Source organism: Oncorhynchus masou, chromosome 18 (genome assembly GCF_036934945.1).
Source record: "Oncorhynchus masou masou isolate Uvic2021 chromosome 18, UVic_Omas_1.1, whole genome shotgun sequence".
Classification (NCBI taxonomy): Eukaryota; Metazoa; Chordata; class Actinopteri; order Salmoniformes; family Salmonidae; genus Oncorhynchus; species Oncorhynchus masou.
In genome coordinates, this window is record NC_088229.1 from 65,726,596 (window position 1) to 65,749,088 (window position 22,493).

General features: G+C 45.3%; 1 protein-coding gene across 1 annotated transcript in view; it reads right to left on the bottom strand.

Annotated features, from left to right (window-relative positions):
- LOC135505145 (protocadherin-15-like) overlaps positions 1 to 22,493 on the bottom strand; it is a 243,134-nt gene that overhangs the window by 83,370 nt on the left and 137,271 nt on the right. The window contains exon 18 of the mRNA XM_064924273.1: positions 503 to 631. Within this exon, the coding sequence (XP_064780345.1) occupies positions 503 to 631 (129 nt within the window). The remainder of the gene's footprint in view (positions 1 to 502; positions 632 to 22,493) is intronic.

Below are 22,493 nucleotides of genomic sequence, written 5' to 3' on the forward strand. Positions count from 1 at the left end.
GGATGCTGTTGCCATAGTGATAACCGAAAGATAAGGGCCTCCCTGCTTTGGGGCTCTTGGCAGCTGGGTACACATGCTGGGAGACCGGGGGGGATCGGCAGGCCAAGCGCAGAGTTGGGCCTTGGCACCCTCACATCCCTGAGGGCCACTAACTACAATTAGCCAAACGGGACAGGGAGAGTAAGTGGGAGACAGACACCAGAGTCACAGAGGAACAGTAGGGTGTACTGCTGCAAGCCAGGTACATGTACGTCAAACCGCATTGGGACAGACTTTCAATGTCAAAGGCCCCTTGGACATTATGCCAATGCAAGCTGCAATATAGATTCACTACCACAGAAATATTACTCTACACGGCTAACCAGCCACAGTGCACTGACTTACTCATCAGAGAGATCTACTGTATCTTAACACGAGTCCTTTCTACAAGGGTCTATGGATGATTAAGTAATGTGGATTATACAGTGAGTACACAGAATGGCAGACATAAGGGCAGACTTACCTTTACTTGGCCCACAAAACAGTTGGCCTCCTCCTCTATAACAGTTAGGTTTTGGGGCAGGAGCGGATCGAAGACAGGGTCATTATCGTTGACATCAGTGACCACAATATTCACAGTGGCCGTGGAGGTCTGGAAGCACAGAATAAAAAACGACACAATTATTGATCTCCGTTTTGAGAAAAGCTCTTTCTCTATCTAAAATAGTAAGTTAAAAGCACAGCAGACTTCTCTGTATGTCATGCTTAACCCAATCAGAATGTGAGTGAATAAATACGAATCCATATTTTTTTCAGGTTATGGTCTTATGCTACAGTCCTTGGAATAATGATGACATACTGTATTTGCATTCACCATCATGTAATGAATAACTCATCTCCTCAGCTTTAGGTTAATTAGCGTCTTAGTGTTTGATATGAAAGCAGGAACACATTTAGTTTGAGGTTCTCTTAGACTGTGCATCTTGTCAAAATGTTGGCTTGATTAACAAAACTACTGAGCCGTACAGCTTAGAGGTCGCCCGATTAATCGGAATGGCCGATTAATTAGGGCCGATTTCAAGTTTTCAAAGCAATCGGAAATCTGTATTTTTGGGCGCCGATTTGCCGATTATTATTTTTTATACCTTTATTGAACTAGGCAAGTCAGTTAAGAAGACATTCTTATTTTCAATGATGGCCTAAGAACGGTGGGATAACTGCCTCATTCAGGGGCAGAATGACAGATTTTCACCTTGTCAGCCCGAGGGATCCAATCTTGCAACCTTACAGTTAACTTGTCCAACGCAATAACGACCTGCCTCTCTCTCATTGCACTCCACAAGGAGGAGCCTGCCTGTTACGCGAATGCAGTAAGCCAAGGTAAGTTGCTAGCTAGCATTAAACTTATCTTATAAAAAACAATCAATCATAATCACTGGTTAACTGTCACACCCTGACCATAGTTTGCTTTGTATGTTTCTATGTTTTGGTTGGTCAGGGTGTGATCTGAGTGGGCATTCTATGTTGGATGTCTTGTTTGTCTATTTCTATGTCTGGCCTGATATGGTTCTCAATCAGAGGCAGGTGTTAGTCATTGTCTCTGATTGGGAACCATATTTAGGTAGCCTGGGTTTCACTGTGTGTTTGTGCGTGATTGTTCCTGTCTCTGTACCTGCACCAGATAGGACTGTTTAGGTTTTCACATTTCTTGTTTTGTTAGTTATTTCATGTCTAGTTCCTTTATTAAAGAACATGAATAACCACCACGCTGCATTTTGGTCTGCTTCTCCTTCACCAGAGGAAAACCCTTACATGGGTAACGCTGCTTCGAGTGTGGCTGTTGTCGATGTGTTCCTGGTTCAAGCCCAGGTAGGAGCGAGGAGAGGGACGGAAGCTATACTGTTACACTGGCAATACTAAAGTGCCTATAAGAACATCCGATTATCAAAGGTTAATGAAATACAAATGGTATAGAGGGAAATAGTCCTATAATTCCTATAATAACTACAACCTAAAACTTCTTACCTGGGAATATTGAAGTCTCATGTTAAAAGGAACCACCAGCTTTCATATGTTCTCATGTTCTGAGCAAGGAACTGAAACGTTAGCTTACTTACATAGCACATATTGCACTTTTACTTTCTTCTCCAACACTTTGTTTTTGAATTATTTAAACCAAATTGAACATGTTTCATTATTTACTTAAGGCTAAATTGATTTTAATGATGTATTATATTAAGTTAAAATAAGTGTTCATTCAGTATTGTTGTAATTGTCATTATTACAAATTAAAAATAAATTAATCGATATCGCCTTTTTTGTTCCTCCAATAATCGGTATCGGCGTTGAAAAATCATAATTGGTCGACCTCTAGTACCTCTAGTACAGACATAGTGCATAGAATCTCTTCAGAAACCAGTATACATCAAGCAACTTGCAGTCTCTTACAGAAAATAAGGCTTTTATAAAACTGTATCATCAAATAAATGCCCTTGCACTTCTAGCTACACTCTTACCAGAATGAAGAGCAGAATCCAGGAAGTACGAGCAGGTCAACAAGTACCAGTTAATTCCGTCATACTGTACTTAAGCCTGCTGGCTATAGAGGTTGGTATTTAAAAGCCAATATCATAGTGTGGAGAGTTCATCTGCAAATGACCCATCACTGTGACCATTTCTCTTGAACTTAATGTGCTCCTGAACCATTGGCAGAACGTGGGAGGAAGGAAGGCGGTCAATGCCGGTTATCTAACATCTCAGCCCTTAAAGGTTTAGTCTGTAATTTGTAATGTTACAGATGGACTGGGTGTGTTTGTCCTGATTCGCTGTTTCACAAATATGATGGAATCTCCACCTAAAAAGCCAATTAGATCGTGTTTAAGCTGGCGGTATCAGAGCAGGCCAATTAATGGATTAAGAATATATATATACATATATGTCAGAGCAGCATTGGACTAAGATACAGTGGCATAGTATAGAGTACAGTATATACACATGAGATGTGTGAGGCAAAATTTACACTCAAGTAAAGTGACTAAGATACTGTAGAATAGTATAGAGTACAATTTACACATATGCGATGAGTAATGCAAGATACGGGGACATTATTAAAGTGGCTAGTGATTCCTAATCTATGTCTATAGGCAGCAGCCTCTGATGTGCTGGAGATGGCTGTTTAACAGTCAGTGGTGTAGCATAGCATAGCATAATGCAATGCCGTATATATATATATGAAATGGGTGATGCAATATGTAAACACAATTTAAAAGTGACTAAGATAATGTAGAATAGTGTGGAGTGCATTTTATACGCATGAGATGAGTAATGCTTGATACGGAAACATTATTAAAGCGGTATGTGATCCATTTCTAAAAGTGGCCAGTGATTTCTAATCTATATCTATAGGCAGCCGCCTCTGATGTGCTAGTGATGAGTGCTTAGCAGTCTGATGGCCTTGAGACAGAAGCTGTTTTTCAGTCTCTCGGTCCCAGCTTTGATGGGGTGGTTGATGTCCTTGATGATCTTTTTGGCCTTCCTATGGCATCGGGTGCTGTAGGTGTCCAGGAGGGCGGGAAATTTACCCCTGGTGATGCGTTGGGCAGACCGCACCCCCCTCTGGAGAGCTTTGCGGTTGTGGGCGGTGCAGTTGCCATAACAGGCGGTGATACAGCCCGACAGGATGCTCTCAATTGTGCATCTGTAAAAGTTTGTGAGGGTTTTAGGTTTTAAGCCACATTTCTTCAGCCTCCTGAGGTTGAAGGGGCACTGTTGCGCCTTCTTCACCACACTGTCTGTGTGGGTGGACCAATTCAGTTTTCCAGTGATGAGTACGCCAAGGAACTTGATGCTTTCCACCTTCCCCACTGCGGTCCCATCGATGTGGATACGGGGGTGTTCCCTGTGCTGTTTCCTGAAGTCCACATCATCTCCTTAGTTTTGTTGACGTTGAGTGAGAGGTTATTTTTCTGGCACCACACTCCCAGAGCCCTCACCTCTTCCCTGTAGGCTGTCTCATCGTTGTTGGCAATCAAGCCTACTAGTGTTGTGTCATCTGTACACTTGATGATTGAGTTGGAGGCATGCTTGGCCACATAGTCATGGGTGAACGGAGTACAGAAGGGGGCTGAGCATGCACCCTTGTGGGGCCCCAATGTTGAGGATCAGCGAAGAGGAGATGTTGTTTCATACCTTCACCACCTGGGCGCGACCCGTCAGGAAGTCCAGGACCCAGTTCCACAGGATAGGGTTCAGACACAGGGCCTCGAGCTTGATGATGAGCTTGGATGATACTATGTTGTTGAATGCTGAGCTATAGTCAATGAACAGCATCCTTAGATAGGTATGCGTCTTGTCCAGATGGGATAGGGCCGTGTGCAGTATGGTGGCGATCTCATCGTCTGTGTATCTATTGAGGGGGTAAGCAAATTGAAGTGGGTCTAGGGTGGCAGGTAAGTTGGAGGTGACATGATGCTTGACTAATCTCTCAAAGCACTTCATGATGACAGAGGTGAGTGCTATGGGGCGATAGTCAATTAGTTAAATTACCTTTGCTTTCTTAGTTACAGGGACAATGGTGGCCATCTTGAAGCATGTGGGGACAACAGACTGGGATAGGGAAAAATTGAATATATCTGTAAACACACAAGCCAGCTGGTCTGCACATGCTCGGACAACGCGGCTGCCTTGTGAGGGTTAGCACATGCTGACGACCATCTGGGCCGGCTGCCTTGTGAGGGTTAACACACATACATGTCTTACTAACATCGGCAATGGAGTATTATCCTCAAAAGCGAGCGAAGAAGGTGTTCAGCCTGTCTGGAAGAAAGACATTGGTGTCCGCGACGTGGCTGGTTTTCCTTTTATAATTTGTGATTATCCGTAGACCCTGCCACATACATCTGGTGTCCGAGCCGTTGAACTGGGACTCAGCTTTGTCCCTATACCGAAGTTCAGCATGCTTGATTTCTTTGCGGGGGGAACAACTACACTGTTTGTATTCTTCCAAATTCCCAGTCTTCTTGTCCTGGTTAAACGTGGTAGTTCTCACTTTCAGTTTTGCGGGAATGCTCCCATCTATCCACGATTTCTGGTTGGGGTAGATTTTAGTAGTCACAGTGGGTACAACATCTCCTATGCACATCCTGATAAACTCATTCACTGTATCGGTATTGGTGTCAATATATTTTCTGAAGCTACTCTGAACATATCCCAGTCCACGTGATCAAAACAATCTTGAAGCGTGGATTCCAATAGGTCAGACCAGCATTGAATAGTCCTTACCACGGGTGCTTCCTATTTGAGTTTCTGCCTATAAGAGGAGCAAGATGGAATCATGGTCCAATTTGCTGAATGGGGGCACGGGAGGGACTTATATGCATTCTGGAAGGTAGTAGAAAATGGCTGAGAGTTTTAGCAGCTCAAGTACAACAATCAATATGTTAATAGAATTTCAGTACGCTCTTCCTCAAATTTGCTTTGTTAATATCCTCAGCTACAATAAATGCAGCCTCGGGATATGTGGTTTCCAGTTTGCGTGAAGTTCAGTTTATAAGTTCTTTGAGGGCCGTCATGGTATTCGCTTGGGCAGTATATAGACCGCTGTGGCTATTATTGACGAAAATTCTCCCGGGAGATAATACGGTCGGCATTTGATTGTGAGATATTCTACGTCGGGTGAACAGAAGGACTTGAGTTCTTGTATGTTATCACAGTTACACCATAAGTTGTTAATCAGAAAACATATACCTCCACCCTTCTGCTTCCTGGAGAGATTTTTGTTCCTGTCGGTGCGATGTACTGAGAACCCAACTGACTTTACAGTCAGACAGTATATCTCGAGAGAGCCATGATTCTGTGAAGCAGAGTATGTTACAATCCCTGGTGTCTCTCTGAAAAGAAACTCTGGCCTTGAGCTCATCAATTTTATTATCCAGAGATTGGACATTAGCGAGTAAAATACTCAGGAGCGGTGGGTCTTGTGCACACTTCCTAAGTCGGACCAGAAGACTGCCTCGATTACCTCTCCTCTGACGGCGTTGTTTTGGGTCAGCCTCTGGAATAAAATAAATTGCTCTGGAAAGAACAAACAAAGGATCTGCTCCAGGGAAGTCGTAATCCTGGTCATAATGCTGCAGGTTCTGGTGAGTTACCGCCGCTCTAATATCCAATAGTTCTTCCCGGCTGTATGTAATGACACAAAACAATTCCTGAGCTAATAACGTAAAAATAAGCAATTCCTGAGCTAATAACCCATCAGAACATCCTAACAGGACCATTTCTCATTGAAAACGGTCCTTTGAATGAGACAATAATACAGTATTTGTCAGAGCCAGACAGACTGATTTTGATTTTTTAAAGGTTTTATGTATTTTGTCTAAGAGCCAAAGAGCTCAACATATTGTGGCAGACGGCAGGGAGAGGTGAGGGGAGTGTTTATTGGGGGGAGATATCTTGCAGCCCGCTGGCTCTGCCCGAGCCTTATATGGACTTCCTCCCCCAACGAGGTGAGGCTGTGGGTCAATAAGCCAGGGAGTACTTGGGGATAAAGGAGGAAGCAGCCTGCACAAAGGGGCAGAGAATGGTGAGAGAAACGTGCGTTATGAACAGTGGGAGAAGAGAGAACAATATCTGTGAGATTACCCTTGTGACCTGGACTGTCGGATTCGTAGTCCCCTACCCATTATTTCAGTCCCTTTCAGCCGGATCGCAATGGACCTGCTGGGACCTCTACCCAAGAGCAACAGAGGACACCAATACATTCTAGTGATTCTGGATTATGCCACCAGGTACCTGGAATCCATTACCCTGCTCACCATGGCCACCAAGGGAATTGCACGTGAGTTGGTCATGCTGTTCTCCCAAGTAGGCATCCCCGACAAGATATTGACCGACTAGGGCACCACGTTAATGTCATGAATCATGAAGGATCTATGCAAGCTAATGAAAATAACCCAGTTGCGCACCTCAGTGTATCACCCTCACACCCTCAGACCATCAAATAAAATGTGATTTGACTGATGGATTGGTGGAAAGATTCAATCGTGCCCTGAAGCAGATGATAAAGAAGGTGACGGAGGCTAACGGAAAGAATTGGGACCAGCTGCTTCAAAAGGATTCTCTCCCTTCAAAGTCCTGTACAGGAGATGACCCCGAGGACCGCTGGAAGTGGCTAAAGAAGCCTGGGAAAAGCAACCGTCGCACCACCGAACCTTGGTGGTGCACGTGGGAGACATGAGCGATCAGATGGCAACCCTGTGGCCCCTGGTATGGGAACACATGCTGGAGGCCCAGGAGGCCTAAGTGTGGGTGTACAACGGAGGGGCACAACAAAGGGACTTTCAGACAGGAGACAAAGTGTTGGTGCTGGTCCCCACCTCATAATGCATGTTTTTGGCCTGATGGAACAGCCATTTGAAGTCTTTGAGAAGGTGGGTGAAGTTAACTATAGGGTCAGACAGCCGGGACGTTGGCACCTGACCCATATTTACCATGTGAATTTGCTAAAGAAATGGAATGCACGTGATGTACTCTACACTATTTCCCCAAAGAAGGCTACCACAGAGACCGAGCCGGCAGAGGTGCCAATGGGGGAGCAGCTGAGCCAAGTTTTAGGTTTACCCCTGGAGAATGGAACGGACAATGAGAATGGCTTCTGGACTGTGAAGTAATTGGTGAATTCCCCCTTCTTTCCCCGTGTACAAAAATACCTAATAAACTCCCCATTTGCATTCTAGTTGTGCTACTGGTGAATGTTTTGTTATTGAACTTGGTAATGTGGAAACCCCACACCCTTGAGCCTGCTACAATTACAGCACAGACCAAATTAGAAAGTTGTGGGAACATACGTTTTTGGTTTCCCATTGGTTTTGGGAACGAAGCCATACGCTTCCTGATCGGTAAAACTGAGCGTTTTTTAAAATGTCCTAAGAACGTAAGTTAAAATGTTGTCTGTTCTGGGAATGTTCATTTTTAGGTTGCAGGGAGGTTCTGAGAACATTTTACTTTGGTTTCCAATGAGGTTTCATTCTGAGAACAGAAATTATAGGTTATTTGAAGGTAATTAAATAATGTTCTGAAAACATGTTCCATTAGCTTAGGTTAACAGTTTTTAACTCCAAACGCATATTAGATTTTATGTGCCTAAGCATTAATCATGCAAACACATGTATGATGGCACAGCATCAGATTCAAACCTAAGGTTTTCTATCCATGGAATAGCCCACTGCACCATCAGGATAGAGTTAGCATGCCATGTTTCTGTTTGTTTTACTCCTACAAAGATGTTAATTTTAGTCTATTCAAAGAGACCCCATTTCAAAGGAAACAAGCACTCATTAAGATAAGGTGTGGCCAATTAGTGGGTGTGGCCAGCACCTGAACACACGTAACAAGTGCCCAGGCTGTCTTGTGGCAGCCTAGGCAGAGAGCTTGTGTTAATTCTGTACATATTTAATATTTCATCACTTTTTATTTGTCAATAGCTAAATAGCTAAATGAGTGCTCAAGTTTTAATATCATGAATTGGATTCCTGCAATAAATTGATGTAAATCAGTGTTCTCAACAAGCTAGCTAATGCTAGCTAGCCATTGTGTTTTCATTTAAATTAAACCTAGACCTAATAAATGTAAACCTTTTTCACCAACGGTGATCCAAGAGGTGGCTGTGCATGCAGAGTTGGCCATGGGCCAAGGAGGATAGGAATTAAGGAGTGGGCTGCACCATATGGGGAGCTCAAACTTCATTGATACAGAGAATCTGCAGAGGTTGGAGACACCCTGACGACATAGAGGTGCCGCCACCTCTGCTGATCATCTAGCGATGAGCTTCCAGATCCTCTCATGACTGCAGCTCCCCATCTGGAGGCTTCAAGAAGCACTGAAACAGACTTGATCTAGAATAGGGCTCTCCAACTCTGTTACTGGAGAGCTACCAACCCTAATATAGCGCACCTGATTCTGGAGTTGAAACAAAAACCTACAGGAGGGTAGCTCTCTAGGAACAGGATGGAAGAGCACTGTTCTAGAAGCACTCAAACAGACTTGATCTAGAAGCACTCAAATAGACTTGATCTATCTTATCTAGCTACTGTTGTAGCCTATATCTCTTTTAATGTAAATTACTTCTTGCTGTTTATTTTGCTTAACAAGCACTGAGATTCTGTCTGTAATGAAAAGTGCTAGAAAAGTTTAATAAATACATTTTATTCATATGCAGGATTGAGTGTTTTGTTGATGCTGAGAACAGAATGTATATTTAAATAATATTCTTAGAACGTTCTCTGTTATTTATCGAACATTTTCTTAACGTTTTCTAAACAATGTGGGAACATGACTTTAAATAGAACCATGAGGAAACCTGTAGGAAACATTATGCTGAAGTACTGAAATTCCCACAGAACGTTGTTTCTTAACGTTCTCTGAACTATTTGAGAACATTCCCAATGTCAAACCAGTTGGAGAAGGTTCCTAGAACATTACCAAAATTGAAATGAAATCAAACCATGTTTGAACTTTTAGGAAACGTTCTGTTAAAATAATTAAATACCAAGAAAACAACATGTGTTTGTCAAGTTCCTTAAATGTGCTGAGAATGTTCCAAAACTAAGCAACTATTCTGCACCATTCCCAGAAAGTTGTAGAAAGGTTGTAATGCAAAATAACCACTCTCTCACCAAGCTCTAAGAAACATATTGTTCTCAGAATATTATGTGCTAGCTGGGATAGTACTGTACTGTAAAGACACACATTCTGAGGTTATGAATGAAGCTACAGATATAGGATCTTAATTGATCACAATTTTGTTGCTGAGAATTTTCCTGCTATGCAGGAAACGCAGATGAGCTTTGTGATTTACATAAAGGCACTGAAAACCCTCACTAACACATGGTTATAGTAACATTACTGCACTTTTCACGTAGCCTATTTTCTTCCAGCTAATAGCCTAACAACCAATCAAGCAACATTATGGACTAAATGTTAATGGTCAACTGAAGATCCTAAATATGTATAGCTAGTCATCAGAGCACTAGCCTATGGGAAGAACTAAACTGTCATTAGCCAACACACAGGGCTTCCCTTCTTCAGAGAGAGAACGGGGCAGAAAACAAAGGAGGCCTCGTGTCCAGGTGTGCCCTCGCAGCAGGAAGCCACTTCCCTTTTCATTATCTCTTCTCAACATCTCTCTTCCTCATTCTCTTCTCCGCGTTTAGCTTTGAGCAAAGATCAAAGACACTCCTTCCCATTATTTCACACCCAGAGAAATGCAAATGTATGGAAGAATCCAAACCAAAATAAAAATGAGGATGTGTCGGTTTTGTAATGGTATTGCATGAAAGATGGAGCGTTTGAAAGGAGCTGGGATTCTTCACGACGCAAAACTCTATGATGAAAAACATCTATATGGTCCGTAAAACATTTACTTGGAACAACGAGGGTAGTAATGAGGGACCTGAACAAATACTACATTCAACACTATTCCTTTGACATGAACACAATGTTGCTCTGCAGGTTGTTCTGCACATTGAACTTCATGTTGCTCTGCACGTGACTGCACATGAACTGCATGTGACTCTGCACGTTGAACTTCATGTTGAACTGCACGTTGAAGTTCACGTTGCTCTGCACATTGCTCTGCACGTTGCTGTGCACATGTACCATAAAAAAGGGAAACAGTAATGCTATAGTAAGTAGCCATGTTCCCAACTGCCCTCATGCTCTAGCTAGCACATAAGCACAAGCAACAAAATGAACAAACCCATTCATCACAGTAACACACAGGTTTTAAAACCGCAGTGTCTCTTTAAGACCAATAGTACAAGCAGTATTTATTATCTATAACAGAGTGTTATGTAACACCTCTGGTTTGACTGTATAATGGGTACTGTCTCCCTCCCTTTCATGTGGGGCATGGCCCTGGACCTCGTCAAATAATATTGGCTGGCCCCGGGCCTTCCAGGCCCCTGTGGGACACCCGCAGGGGCCTGGAGGAACACATACCCCATCCAGGAGGTGACATCACCAGGGAGGGAGGTCATGCAGTTCTGGAGCATCAGATACAGGTGTGTGTGTGTGTGTGTGTGTGTTGTGTTTTCCACTAGCGCCAGCTGTCGACTATACAGCCGATTACAGACTCATTTTCAGCCGGGTACTTTTTCCACTTACAGTAAATTAACTAAACTACTTTTCAATTCGCTTGTAAGAGAAAAGTCTGCCAAGCCCTCTCCCGCTTGAATGAACAGTATGCATCTTCTAGCAGATAAGAGCTTTGGGCCAGTAACTGAATGAACGCTGGATCGAATCCCCGACCCAACTAGGTGAAAAATCTGTCGATGTGCCCTTGAGCAAGGCACTTAACCCTAATTTCTCCTGTAAGTTGCTCTGGTTAAGAGCGTCAGCTAAATCAGTGTTTCCCAACCAGGGGTACTTGGCCTATCCACAGAGGGTACTTTAGAACTCATGAGAACATAGGCTTACTGGTAAAATGCACATGAGGTGGTACTTGGTGGTACATTAACTGAAAAAGTTTGGGAACCACTGTGCTAAATGACTAAAATGTAAAATGCAAATGTAATTGATAGGACAGGGGCCTGTCAGTCACAAAGTGAGCGATGACAAGGAAACACTACTGGTTTGACAGTCTGCTTTCTGTCTCGCCTCTCGGGACCTGGGGGTGTGCGTTGCGTCTGCAGAAAAATATATTTACAAAGAGAGAGAGAGCATGATTTTAGGTGTCCCATATAGCCTAATGTGAGTGAATTTGCACCACCCATATAACATGGTAAAGATGAATCAAAATCTACTTAGCCTATTTTTTTCTGGCAAATTTATTTATTTTCTTTCATGTGCAGGATCCGACATTTACGTTGGCTCACGGCCAGTAAAAACAGTAGATCTCGTCAGTCACTAACTTTTCAGCGCATTTTTGCATTCCAGTTTAACATTTAGCTACTCTGTCACAGTCGCAGTCTATCATTGAAGATTACAAATGTAAATGTCATGATATTTGTATTTGAGCAATACGATTGGCCGTTCAATCAAGCACCACCACCACCACCACGCTCCTGCGAGTCACAACTTCTCAAGCAGTCAAGCAGTACATGAGACGATGGCTGCAGTCCAAACACGTTATTATTACCGCCTCAGCCATTGCGCCAGCCGCTTTCACTCAGGGGAATCCCTGTCGAAACTGGATGCAGTTTAATAGCCATCTTAAGTGGAGGTCCAATTTAGTAACGTTGCCCCCTCGGCCCTCGATTTAGCTCAACGGAGCGAGTGAACAACTTTGGTCACTTGTGGGTTGGTATGACCCACAATTCAATGCAAACTGTAGTCACATGTCAAACTCTGGTGGCAAAGAAGTGTCAAATTTAATCAACAAGGCTTATCAGAAAAGAAGTATGAATCTAGCTTGCTAGACTAGCACTCAAAAGTTTGTGGTCACTTAAAAATGTCCTTGTTTTTGAAAGAAATGCATAGTTTGTGTCCATTAAAATAACATCAAATTGATCAGAAATACAGTGTAGACATTGTTAATGTTGTAAATGACTACTGTAGCTGGAAATGGCTGATTTTTAATGGAATATCTACATAGGCGTACAGAGGCCCATTATCAGCAACCATCTCCTGTGTTCCAGTGGCACGTTGTGTTAGATACAGGCTCAAAATGGCTAGAAACAAATAACTTTATTCTGAAACTCATCAGTCTATTCTTGAGCAGAGCAAGAGGACAAGTACATTAGTTTAGTCTAGTTTGAGAAAAAGACGCCTTACAAGTCCCCAACTGGCAGATTCATTAAATAGTACTAGCAAAACACCAGTCTCAAAGTCAACAGTGAAGAGGCGACTCCGGGATGCTGGTCTTCTAGGCAGAGTTGCAAAGAAAAAAAACATATCTCACACTGCCCAATAAAAATACAAGATTAAGATGGACAAAAGAACACAGACAATGGACAGAGGAACTCTGCCGGAAGGCCAGCATCCCGGAGTCGCCTCTTCACTGTTGACGTTGAGACTGCTGTTTTGCGGGTACTATTTAATGAAGCTGCCAGTTGAGGACTTGTGAGGCCTGTTTCTTTCAAAACCAAGTACATTTTTTAAGTGACCCCAAAATTTTGAAAGGTAATGCATATATACAGTGATTTTAGCATTGGTAAATTGGCTTAGTCTCATAGTGAGGAGCCTATAAATTGTTGCTAGATTCATGAACATATTTTTGGAATTCTGAAATGTATTGGAATAAATGACCAAACTATAAAACTAGCTAGCCAGCTATGGGTAACTGTAGCTAGCTACCTGACAGGAGTGCTAGCTAGATTTGTTCACTTACTCGGTACATTCGTAGCTTTAGGTTGGTTGTTTAGGTTGTCCCTCGCTTTGGCAAGGGACATTTAAGGTACACTCGGATGTGACGATGTGAAACGTCATTCAAGGGCTAAGAGTTTAGATCCGAGGGCTGTCTACTTTGAGTTTGCAATGCAGCCGATGCCTTCACAAAGCACACGCGAGCTGTCCAAAGCAAAAAGAAGCACCCATCAATGATTTATTTTTTCTCAGGAAAGTGATTTCCAAATGTAAACCTTCAATAGTAAACATACTAGCAATATGCTGGCTACTGTTAATAGGCTGTAAAAAGAACGGTACAAAAAGAGACCTAGCATTCCTCTTGGCTAGCCTACTGTAGCCATGACGATATCTCTTTTGGAACGTTGTTCTTAAAGGGTCAGCGCCCTATTATCAAATCTTCTCAAAATGACATACTTTAGAAACAAAAATTAACTCAATTAATACAATGCAATTCTAAAGAATAAAATAATGACTTGCATTGCTAAATTATATTACACAGCCTTTTAATACACACCACAATAACTATTTATAGCTGAATATAGAGAGAAGCCACGCCAACCTATAGGCCTTGCATTACCCTAATGCATTTAAGAACTACACTATGTCCGGGCCAGTAGAAATTCAGTTTGGGCCAGTAGATTTTTGGTCAACCGAGAAATAAAGTTAACGTTGGGCCCTGGTGTGTTTCATAGGCAGCCACGGAGTGGTGGGGCATAGGACGTGGAGTGGTGGAGCATAGGACGTGGAGTGGTGGAGCATAGGACGTGGAGTGGTGGAGCATAGGACGTGGAGTGGTGGGGCATAGGACACGGAGTGGTGGAGCATAGGACGTGGAGTGGTGGAGCATAGGACGTGGAGTGGTGGGGCATAGGACGCGGAGTGGTGGAGCATAGGACGTGGAGTGGTGGAGCATAGGACGTGGAGTGGTGGGGCATAGGACGCGGAGTGGTGGAGCATAGGACGCGGAGTGGTGGGGCATAGGACGTGGAGTGGTGGAGCATAGGACGTGGAGTGGTGGAGCATAGGACGTGGAGTGGTGGAACATAGGACGTGGAGTGGTGGGGCATAGGACGTGGAGTGGTGGGGCATAGGACGTGGAGTGGTGGAGCATAGGACGTGGAGTGGTGGAACATAGGACGTGGAGTGGTGGGGCATAGGACGTGGAGTGGTGGGGCATAGGACGTGGAGTGGTGGAACATAGGATGTGGAGTGGTGGGGCATTGGACGTGGAGTGGTGGGGCATAGGACGCGGAGTGGTGGGGCATAGGACGCGGAGTGGTGGGGCATAGGACGTGGAGTGGTGGGGCATAGGACGTGGAGTGGTGGAGCATAGGACGTGGAGTGGTGGAACATAGGACGTGGAGTGGTGGGGCATTGGACGTGGAGTGGTGGGGCATAGGACGCGGAGTGGTGGGGCATAGGACGCGGAGTGGTGGGGCATAGGACGTGGAGTGGTGGAGCATAGGACATGGAGTGGTGGAGCATAGGACGTGGAGTGGTGGGGCATAGGACGTGGAGTGGTGGGGCATAGGACATGGAGTGGTGGAGCATAGGACGTGGAGTGGTGGAGCATAGGACGTGGAGTGGTGGGGCATAGGACGTGGAGTGGTGGAGCATAGGACGTGGAGTGGTGGAACATAGGACGTGGAGTGGTGGGGCATAGGACGTGGAGTGGTGGGGCATAGGACGTGGAGTGGTGGAACATAGGACGTGGAGTGGTGGGGCATTGGACGTGGAGTGGTGGGGCATTGGACGCGGAGTGGTGGGGCATAGGACGCGGAGTGGTGGGGCATAGGACGTGGAGTGGTGGGGCATAGGACGTGGAGTGGTGGAGCATAGGACGTGGAGTGGTGGGGCATAGGACGTGGAGTGGTGGGGCATTGGACGTGGAGTGGTGGGGCATAGGACGCGGAGTGGTGGGGCATAGGACGCGGAGTGGTGGGGCATAGGACGCGGAGTGGTGGGGCATAGGACGTGGAGTGGTGGAGCATAGGACGTGGAGTGGTGGAGTAAGGACGTGGAGTGGTGGAGCATAGGACGTGGAGTGGTGGAGTAAGGACGTGGAGTGGTGGAGCATAGGACGCGGAGTGGTGGAGCATAGGACGTGGAGTGGTGGAGCATAGGACGTGGAGTGGTGGAGCATAGGACGCGGAGTGGTGGAGCATAGGACGCGGAGTGGTGGAGCATAGGACGCGGAGTGGTGGAGCATAGGACGTGGAGTGGTGGAGTAGTGGAGTAAGGACGTGGAGTGGTGGAGCATAGGACGCGGAGTGGTGGAGCATAGGACGTGGAGTGGTGGAGCATAAGACATGGAGTGGTGGAGCATAGGACGCGGAGTGGTGGAGCATAGGACGCGGAGTGGTGGAGCATAGGACGTGGAGTGGTGGAGTAAGGACGTGGAGTGGTGGAGCATAGGACGCGGAGTGGTGGAGCATAGGACGTGGAGTGGTGGAGCATAGGACGTGGAGTGGTGGAGCATAGGACGCGGAGTGGTGGAGCATAGGACGTGGAGTGGTGGAGCATAGGACGCGGAGTGGTGGAGCATAGGACGTGGAGTGGTGGAGTAAGGACGTGGAGTGGTGGAGCATAGGACGCGGAGTGGTGGAGCATAGGACGTGGAGTGGTGGAGCATAGGACGTGGAGTGGTGGAGCATAGGACGTGGAGTGGTGGAGCATAGGACGTGGAGTGGTGGGGCATAGGACGTGGAGTGGTGGAGTAAGGACGTGGAGTGGTGGAGCATAGGACGTGGAGTGGTGGGGCATTGGACGTGGAGTGGTGGAGCATAGGACGTGGAGTGGTGGAGCATAGGACGTGGAGTGGTGGGGCATAGGACGTGGAGTGGTGGAGTAAGGACGTGGAGTGGTGGAGCATAGGACGTGGAGTGGTGGAGTTAGGACGTGGAGTGGTGGAGCATAGGACGCGGAGTGGTGGAGCATAGGACGTGGAGTGGTGGAGCATAGGACGTGGAGTGGTGGAACATAGGACGTGGAGTGGTGGGGCATTGGACGTGGAGTGGTGGGGCATAGGACGCGGAGTGGTGGGGCATAGGACGTGGAGTGGTGGGGCATAGGACGTGGAGTGGTGGAGCATAGGACATGGAGTGGTGGAGCATAGGACGTGGAGTGGTGGAGCATAGGACGCGGAGTGGTGGAGCATAGGACGTGGAGTGGTGGAGCATAGGACGCGGAGTGGTGGAGCATAGGACGTGGAGTGGTGGAGTAAGGACGTGGAGTGGTGGAGCATAGGACGTGGAGTGGTGGAGCATAGGACGCGGAGTGGTGGAGCATAGGACTCGGAGTGGTGGAACATAGGACGTGGAGTGGTGGGGCATAGGACGCGGAGTGGTGGAGCATAGGACGTGGAGTGGTGGGGCATAGGAAGTGGAGTGGTGGGGCATAGGACGTGGAGTGGTGGAGCATAGGACGTGGAGTGGTGGGGCATAGGACGCGGAGTGGTGGAGCATAGGACGTGGAGTGGTGGGGCATAGGACGTGGAGTGGTGGGGCATAGGACGTGGAGTGGTGGAGCATAGGACGTGGAGTGGTGGGGCATAGGACGTGGAGTGGTGGGGCATAGGACGTGGAGTGGTGGAGCATAGGACGTGGAGTGGTGGGGCATAGGACGTGTAGTGGTGGAGCATAGGCCACGGAGTGGTGGAGCATAGGACGTGGAGTGGTGGGGCATAGGACGTGGAGTGGTGGAGCATAGGACGTGGAGTGGTGGGGCATAGGACGTGGAGTGGTGGGGGCATAGGACGTGGAGTGGTGGAGCATAGGACGTGGAGTGGTGGGGCATAGGACGTGTAGTGGTGGAGCATAGGCCACGGAGTGGTGGGGCATAGGACGTGTAGTGGTGGAGCATAGGACCTGGAGTGGTGGGGCATAGGACGTGGAGTGGTGGGGCATAGGCTCTATACTGTGCTTTCATTGACGAACAGCAAGCTTGACTAGTTTATAGAAGGTGTAGAACTGACTGAATAAAGTCAATCTCATATATCCCTGCCATTCATAAATCACACAACGAAGTTATATGTCCATGGTATCGCATTGGGACAAGTGAACTAAAGATCTCCTTTGTATTTTCGATATGAAGTCCATCAGGACCTGCCAGACAGTGACGTTAAAGTGAGTGATTCGTCAGTAGCCTACCAAATTACATCGGTAAGAGAGCTGTTCAGTTGGTTCCCTAATTTCGAACCACATCAACTTGTATTAGTCACATGCGCTGAATACAACAGTTGTAGACCTTACAGTGAAATGCCTACTTATGAGCCCCTACAAACAATGCAGTTAAAAAAAAAAAAAAAAAGCAACAAGTAATAACAAGTAATTAAAGAGCAGCAGTAAAATAACAACAGCGAGACTATATACAGGGGGATAACAATACAGAGTCAATGTGCGGGGGCACAGGTTAGTTGAAGTAATATGTACAAGTAGGTAGAGTTATTAAAGCAACTATTCATAGATGATAACAACAGAGAGTAGCAGCGGTGTAAAAAGAGGGGGGGCAATGCAAATAGTCTGGGTAGCCATTTGATTAGATGTTCAGGAGTCGCTCTGGATAAGAGCGTCTGCTAAATGACTTAAATGTAAATGTAAATGTAGAGTCAACGGCTTGGGGGTAGAAGCTGTTTCGCCTCCTCTTGGACCTAGACTTGGAGCTCCGGCACCGCTTGCTTGCGGTAGCAGAGATAACAGTCTATGACTAGGGTGGCTGGAGTCTTTGACACTGCCTGGTATAGAGGCCCCAGTGATGTACTGGGCTGTTTGCACTACCCTCTGTAGTGCCCTGCTCTCGATGGTGCAGCTGTAGAACCTTTTGAGGATCTGAGGACCCATGCCAAATCATTTAAGTCTCCTGAGGGGGAATAGGTTTTGTTGTGCCCTCTTCACGACTGTCTTGGTGTGCTTGGACCATACTTTGTTTGTTGGTGATGTGGACACCAAGGAATTTGAAGCGCTCAACCAGCTCCACTGCAGCCCCGTCGATGAGAATGGGGGCATGCTCGGTACTCTTTTTCCTGTAGTCCACAATCATATCCTTTGTCTTGATCACGTTGGGGGAGAGGTTGTTGTCCTGGCACCACACAGCCAGGTGTCTGACCTCCTCCCTATAGGCTGTCTCGTTGTTGTCGGTGATCAGGCCTACCACTGTTGTGTCATCTGCAAACTTAATGATGGTGTTGGAGTGGTGCTTGGCCGTGCAGTCATGAGTGAACAGAGTACAGGAGGGGACTGAGCACGCACCCCTGAGGGGCCCCTGTGTTGAGGATCAGCGTAGCGGATGTGTTGTTACCTACTTTTACCACCTGGGGGTGGCCCGTCAGGATGTTCAAGATCCAGTTGCAGAGGGAGGTGTTTAGTCCCAGAGTCCTTAGCTTATTGATGAGCTTTGAGGGCACTATGGTGTTGAACGCTGAGCTGTAGTCAATGAATAGTTTTCTCACATATATGTTCCTTTTTTCCATGTGGGAAAGGGCAGCGTGGCGTGCAATAGAGATTTCATCATCTGTGGATCTGTTGGGGCGGTATGCAAATTGGAGTGGGTGGTGGGATGTGTTGATATGAACCATTACCAGCCTTTCAAAGCACTTCTTGTCGACGGACGTGAGTGCTACGACTCGGTAGTCATTTAGGCAGGTTACCTTAGTGTTGGGCACAGGCACTATGGTGGTCTGCTTTAAACATGTTGGTATTACAGACTTGGACAGGGAAAGGTTGAAAATGTCAGTGAAGACACTTGCCAGTTGGTCAGCGCATGGTCGCAGTACACGTCTTGGTAGTCCGTCTGGCCCCACATCCTTGTGAATGTTGACCTGTTTAAAGGAGAGTGTGATCACACAGTCTTCCGGAACAGCTGGTGCTCTCATGCATGTTTCAGTGTTATTTGCCTCGAAGCGAGCATAGAAGTAGTTTAGCTCATCTGGTAGACTCGTGTCACTGGGCAGTTCTCGGCTGTGCTTCCCTTTGTAGTCTGTAATGGTTTGCAAGGCCTGCCACATCCAATGAGCGTTAGAGCCGGTGTAGTATGATTTGATCTTCGTCATATATTGACACTTTGCCTTTTTGATGGGTCATCGAAGGGCATAGCGGGATTTCTTATAAGCTTCCGGGTTAGAGTACCGCTCCATGAAAGCGGCAGATCTAGCCTTTAGCTCAGTACGGATGTTGCCTGTAGTCCATGGCTTCTGGTTGGGTATGTACGTATGGTCACCGTGGGGACGACATCATTGATGCACTTATTGATGAAGCCAATGACTGATGTGGTATACTCCTCAATGCCATCGGAAGAATGCCAGAACATGTTCCAGTCTGTGATAGCAAAACAGTCCTGTAACTTAGCATCTGCTTCATCTGACCACTTTATTATTGATCTAGTCACTGGTGCTTCCTGCTTTAATTTTTGCTTGTAAGCAACAATCAGGAGGACAGAATTATGGTCAGATTTGCCAAATGGAGGGTGAGGGAGAGCTTTGTTTGCGTCTCTGTGTGTGGAGTTAAGGTGGTCCAGAGTTACTTTCCCTCTGGTTGCACACTTAACATGCTGATAGAAATTTGGTAAAATGGATTTAAGTTTCCCTGCATTAAAGTCCCCGACTACAAGGAGCACCGCCTCTGGGTGAACGTTTTCATATTTGCTTATGGTGGAATACAGCTAATTTAATGCTGTCTTAGTGCCAGCCTCCGTCTGTTGGTGGTATGTAAACAGCTACAAATACAGATGAAAACTCTCTAGGTAGATAATGTTGTCTACAGCTTATCATAAGATACTACCCCAGGCAAGCAGTAGCTTGAGACTACCTTAGATATTGTGCACCAGCTGTTATTTACAAAAATACATAGTCCACCGCCCCTTGTCTTACCAGATGCCACTGTTCTATCCTGCCGGTACAGAGTATAACCAGCCAGCTGTATGTTGATAGTGTAGCTGTTCAGCCACGACTCCGTGAAGCATGAGATATTACAGTTTTGTATGTCCCATTGGTAGTTTAATCTTCCGCGTAGGTCATCTATTTTATTCTCCAAAGATTGCACGTTTGCTAGCTGAATGGAAGGAATTGGAGGTTTATTAGATCGCCTAGGAATTCTCAGAAGGCAGCCCGCCCTCTGGTCCCTTTTTCTCCGCCTCCTCTTCACGCAAATTATGGGGATCTGGGCCTGTTCCCGAGAAAGCAGTATATCATTTGAGTCGGGCTCGTCAGACTCGTTTAAAGGAAAAAAAGCATTCTGCCAGTCCGTGGTGAGTAATCGCTTCTGATGTCCAGAAGTTATTTTCGGTCATAAGAGACAGTAGCGGCAACATTATGTACAAAATAGGTTTTTTAATAATTTGCATACTGCTTGACTTTTTGGCAATTCTCTGCAGATAAATCATGAAAACATTTGATGAAGATGGTGAATCCTCCTGACTTCAGGAACGATGGGTAGGTTAGTGGAGAGATATCCTTACTCTGGTCCAAAATATTATAAAAGAAAACAGATTGAATTGTTTTAAAAGCTAATGATATGGTATTTTAAATATATTAATATAGGTCTACTGATTAAATCAAAGTGTTGACAAATCAAAGTGTTTCTGTGTAGCAAAGACCATGTTTAACACCTGCTTCATTCTTCAATTATACCTGTATTGCTGATAGCAGAGAAAATGCTACTTCAAAAGGAAGCTTAAAGCTTTACTGTAAAAATTATATTTTTCAGTTTTTTTTATATCCTATTGTACAACAGCTGATAAAACTAACACTGTAAAAGTGTGACATTTTTTATCAGTGTTATTTCCTGATAGTTGCTGGTTGAAAATACAATCTAGCTTTAGAACATACAAAAGGCTAACAAAATCCAGCTTGTTCTGCAAAAATGTCATAACCCCCCCAGCCCGGGGGAGCCTGGCTGGCTTCTTTTTCTATTTGGCTTGCTACTCCATATGCTTGTGGAACACCCTCTGTGTGTGTGTGTGCGTGTCTCCTAAACTAGAAAGCTCTTCCTAGTTCCTACATGACTGTTTATTAGCGTCGCTAATGACCAACTGATTTGGAAAGGTCAATGCATTTTAAAGACCTCTGTCTCTGCTTCTACCCTACCCACTCAAGTCTGCAGTTTAAACTTTGCTCAATGTTTTATAGAATAAGTTGAATCGTGGAGAGCACAGAGGGGAGGGATTTTACTGGTACTCTACTCTTCCCTGCATTATCTGACTTGCATGAGACAACCAACAGGACTACACTTTTAAGGAGAGGATGAGAGTTCTCCTCTCCACCAGAGGAGAAAGAGACAAGCTCTGAGACTACTGGCCAATTAAAGATGCACTCTGAAACTTTTGTAGAATTTCAGGCTGTAGTTTTGATAGTGGTGCCCGCAAGCCAAAACGTGTTTAATTTTGTACTACGTCATCCATTTTGTGGTTTATGTTATGATACAAATCCATTTTGTTGAGTTTAAGAACCCGAAATGCATCTTTAAGGTGGCTAGTGATTACATCTAGGGGGAGGTGCTTCAGTTATCAGAATGTGTCAGAAGAGAGACATTTGTATTCATTTTCATAAAGGTCAGTTCGGTAACCTGTCACAGTTGCATTATTAAATATAACACCGCTGGTATCAAAGAGAATAATTTCAAAGGAATCTGTCCGCTGGCTTCCTCGTTACATGTGTGAGATGGAGAGAGATATTTTTGACATGGGGATATGCAACGACAAGGGAAATGTTTTAGATAAATATAATAGTAGGGGAATGCATCACATTTTGGCGATTATTCTCGTTTTCTTAACACCTTATGCAACCTTTAAGATGCCCATTATTGAGGACAAAATATGGATATTCCATTATTGCACATTTTAATCAACCCTGATTATCGCCTAATAACCCCCGGTACGGTTATACATGAATCACTGTTACTCCTGTTTGGCCAGGATCTGATCAAAACAATGGACTGGGAGACCTCAAACACTGTTTAAAATACAACACAATTTTGGCTCTGCAAAAATCTAAAGTTCTATAGTATGTGAAATATTTCAAATGTAGTATGCTTTAAATGTTACTAATTAAATGTGACTTTTTATCTAGTAGAATTCCCCGCATGCTATTGAGGAAGAGAGTCACATTTTAAATCCCACGTGTGTTTGACAACAGCTGATAATCAGATGAGGGGATGAGCTGTATCAAAATGAACAAATGGCGG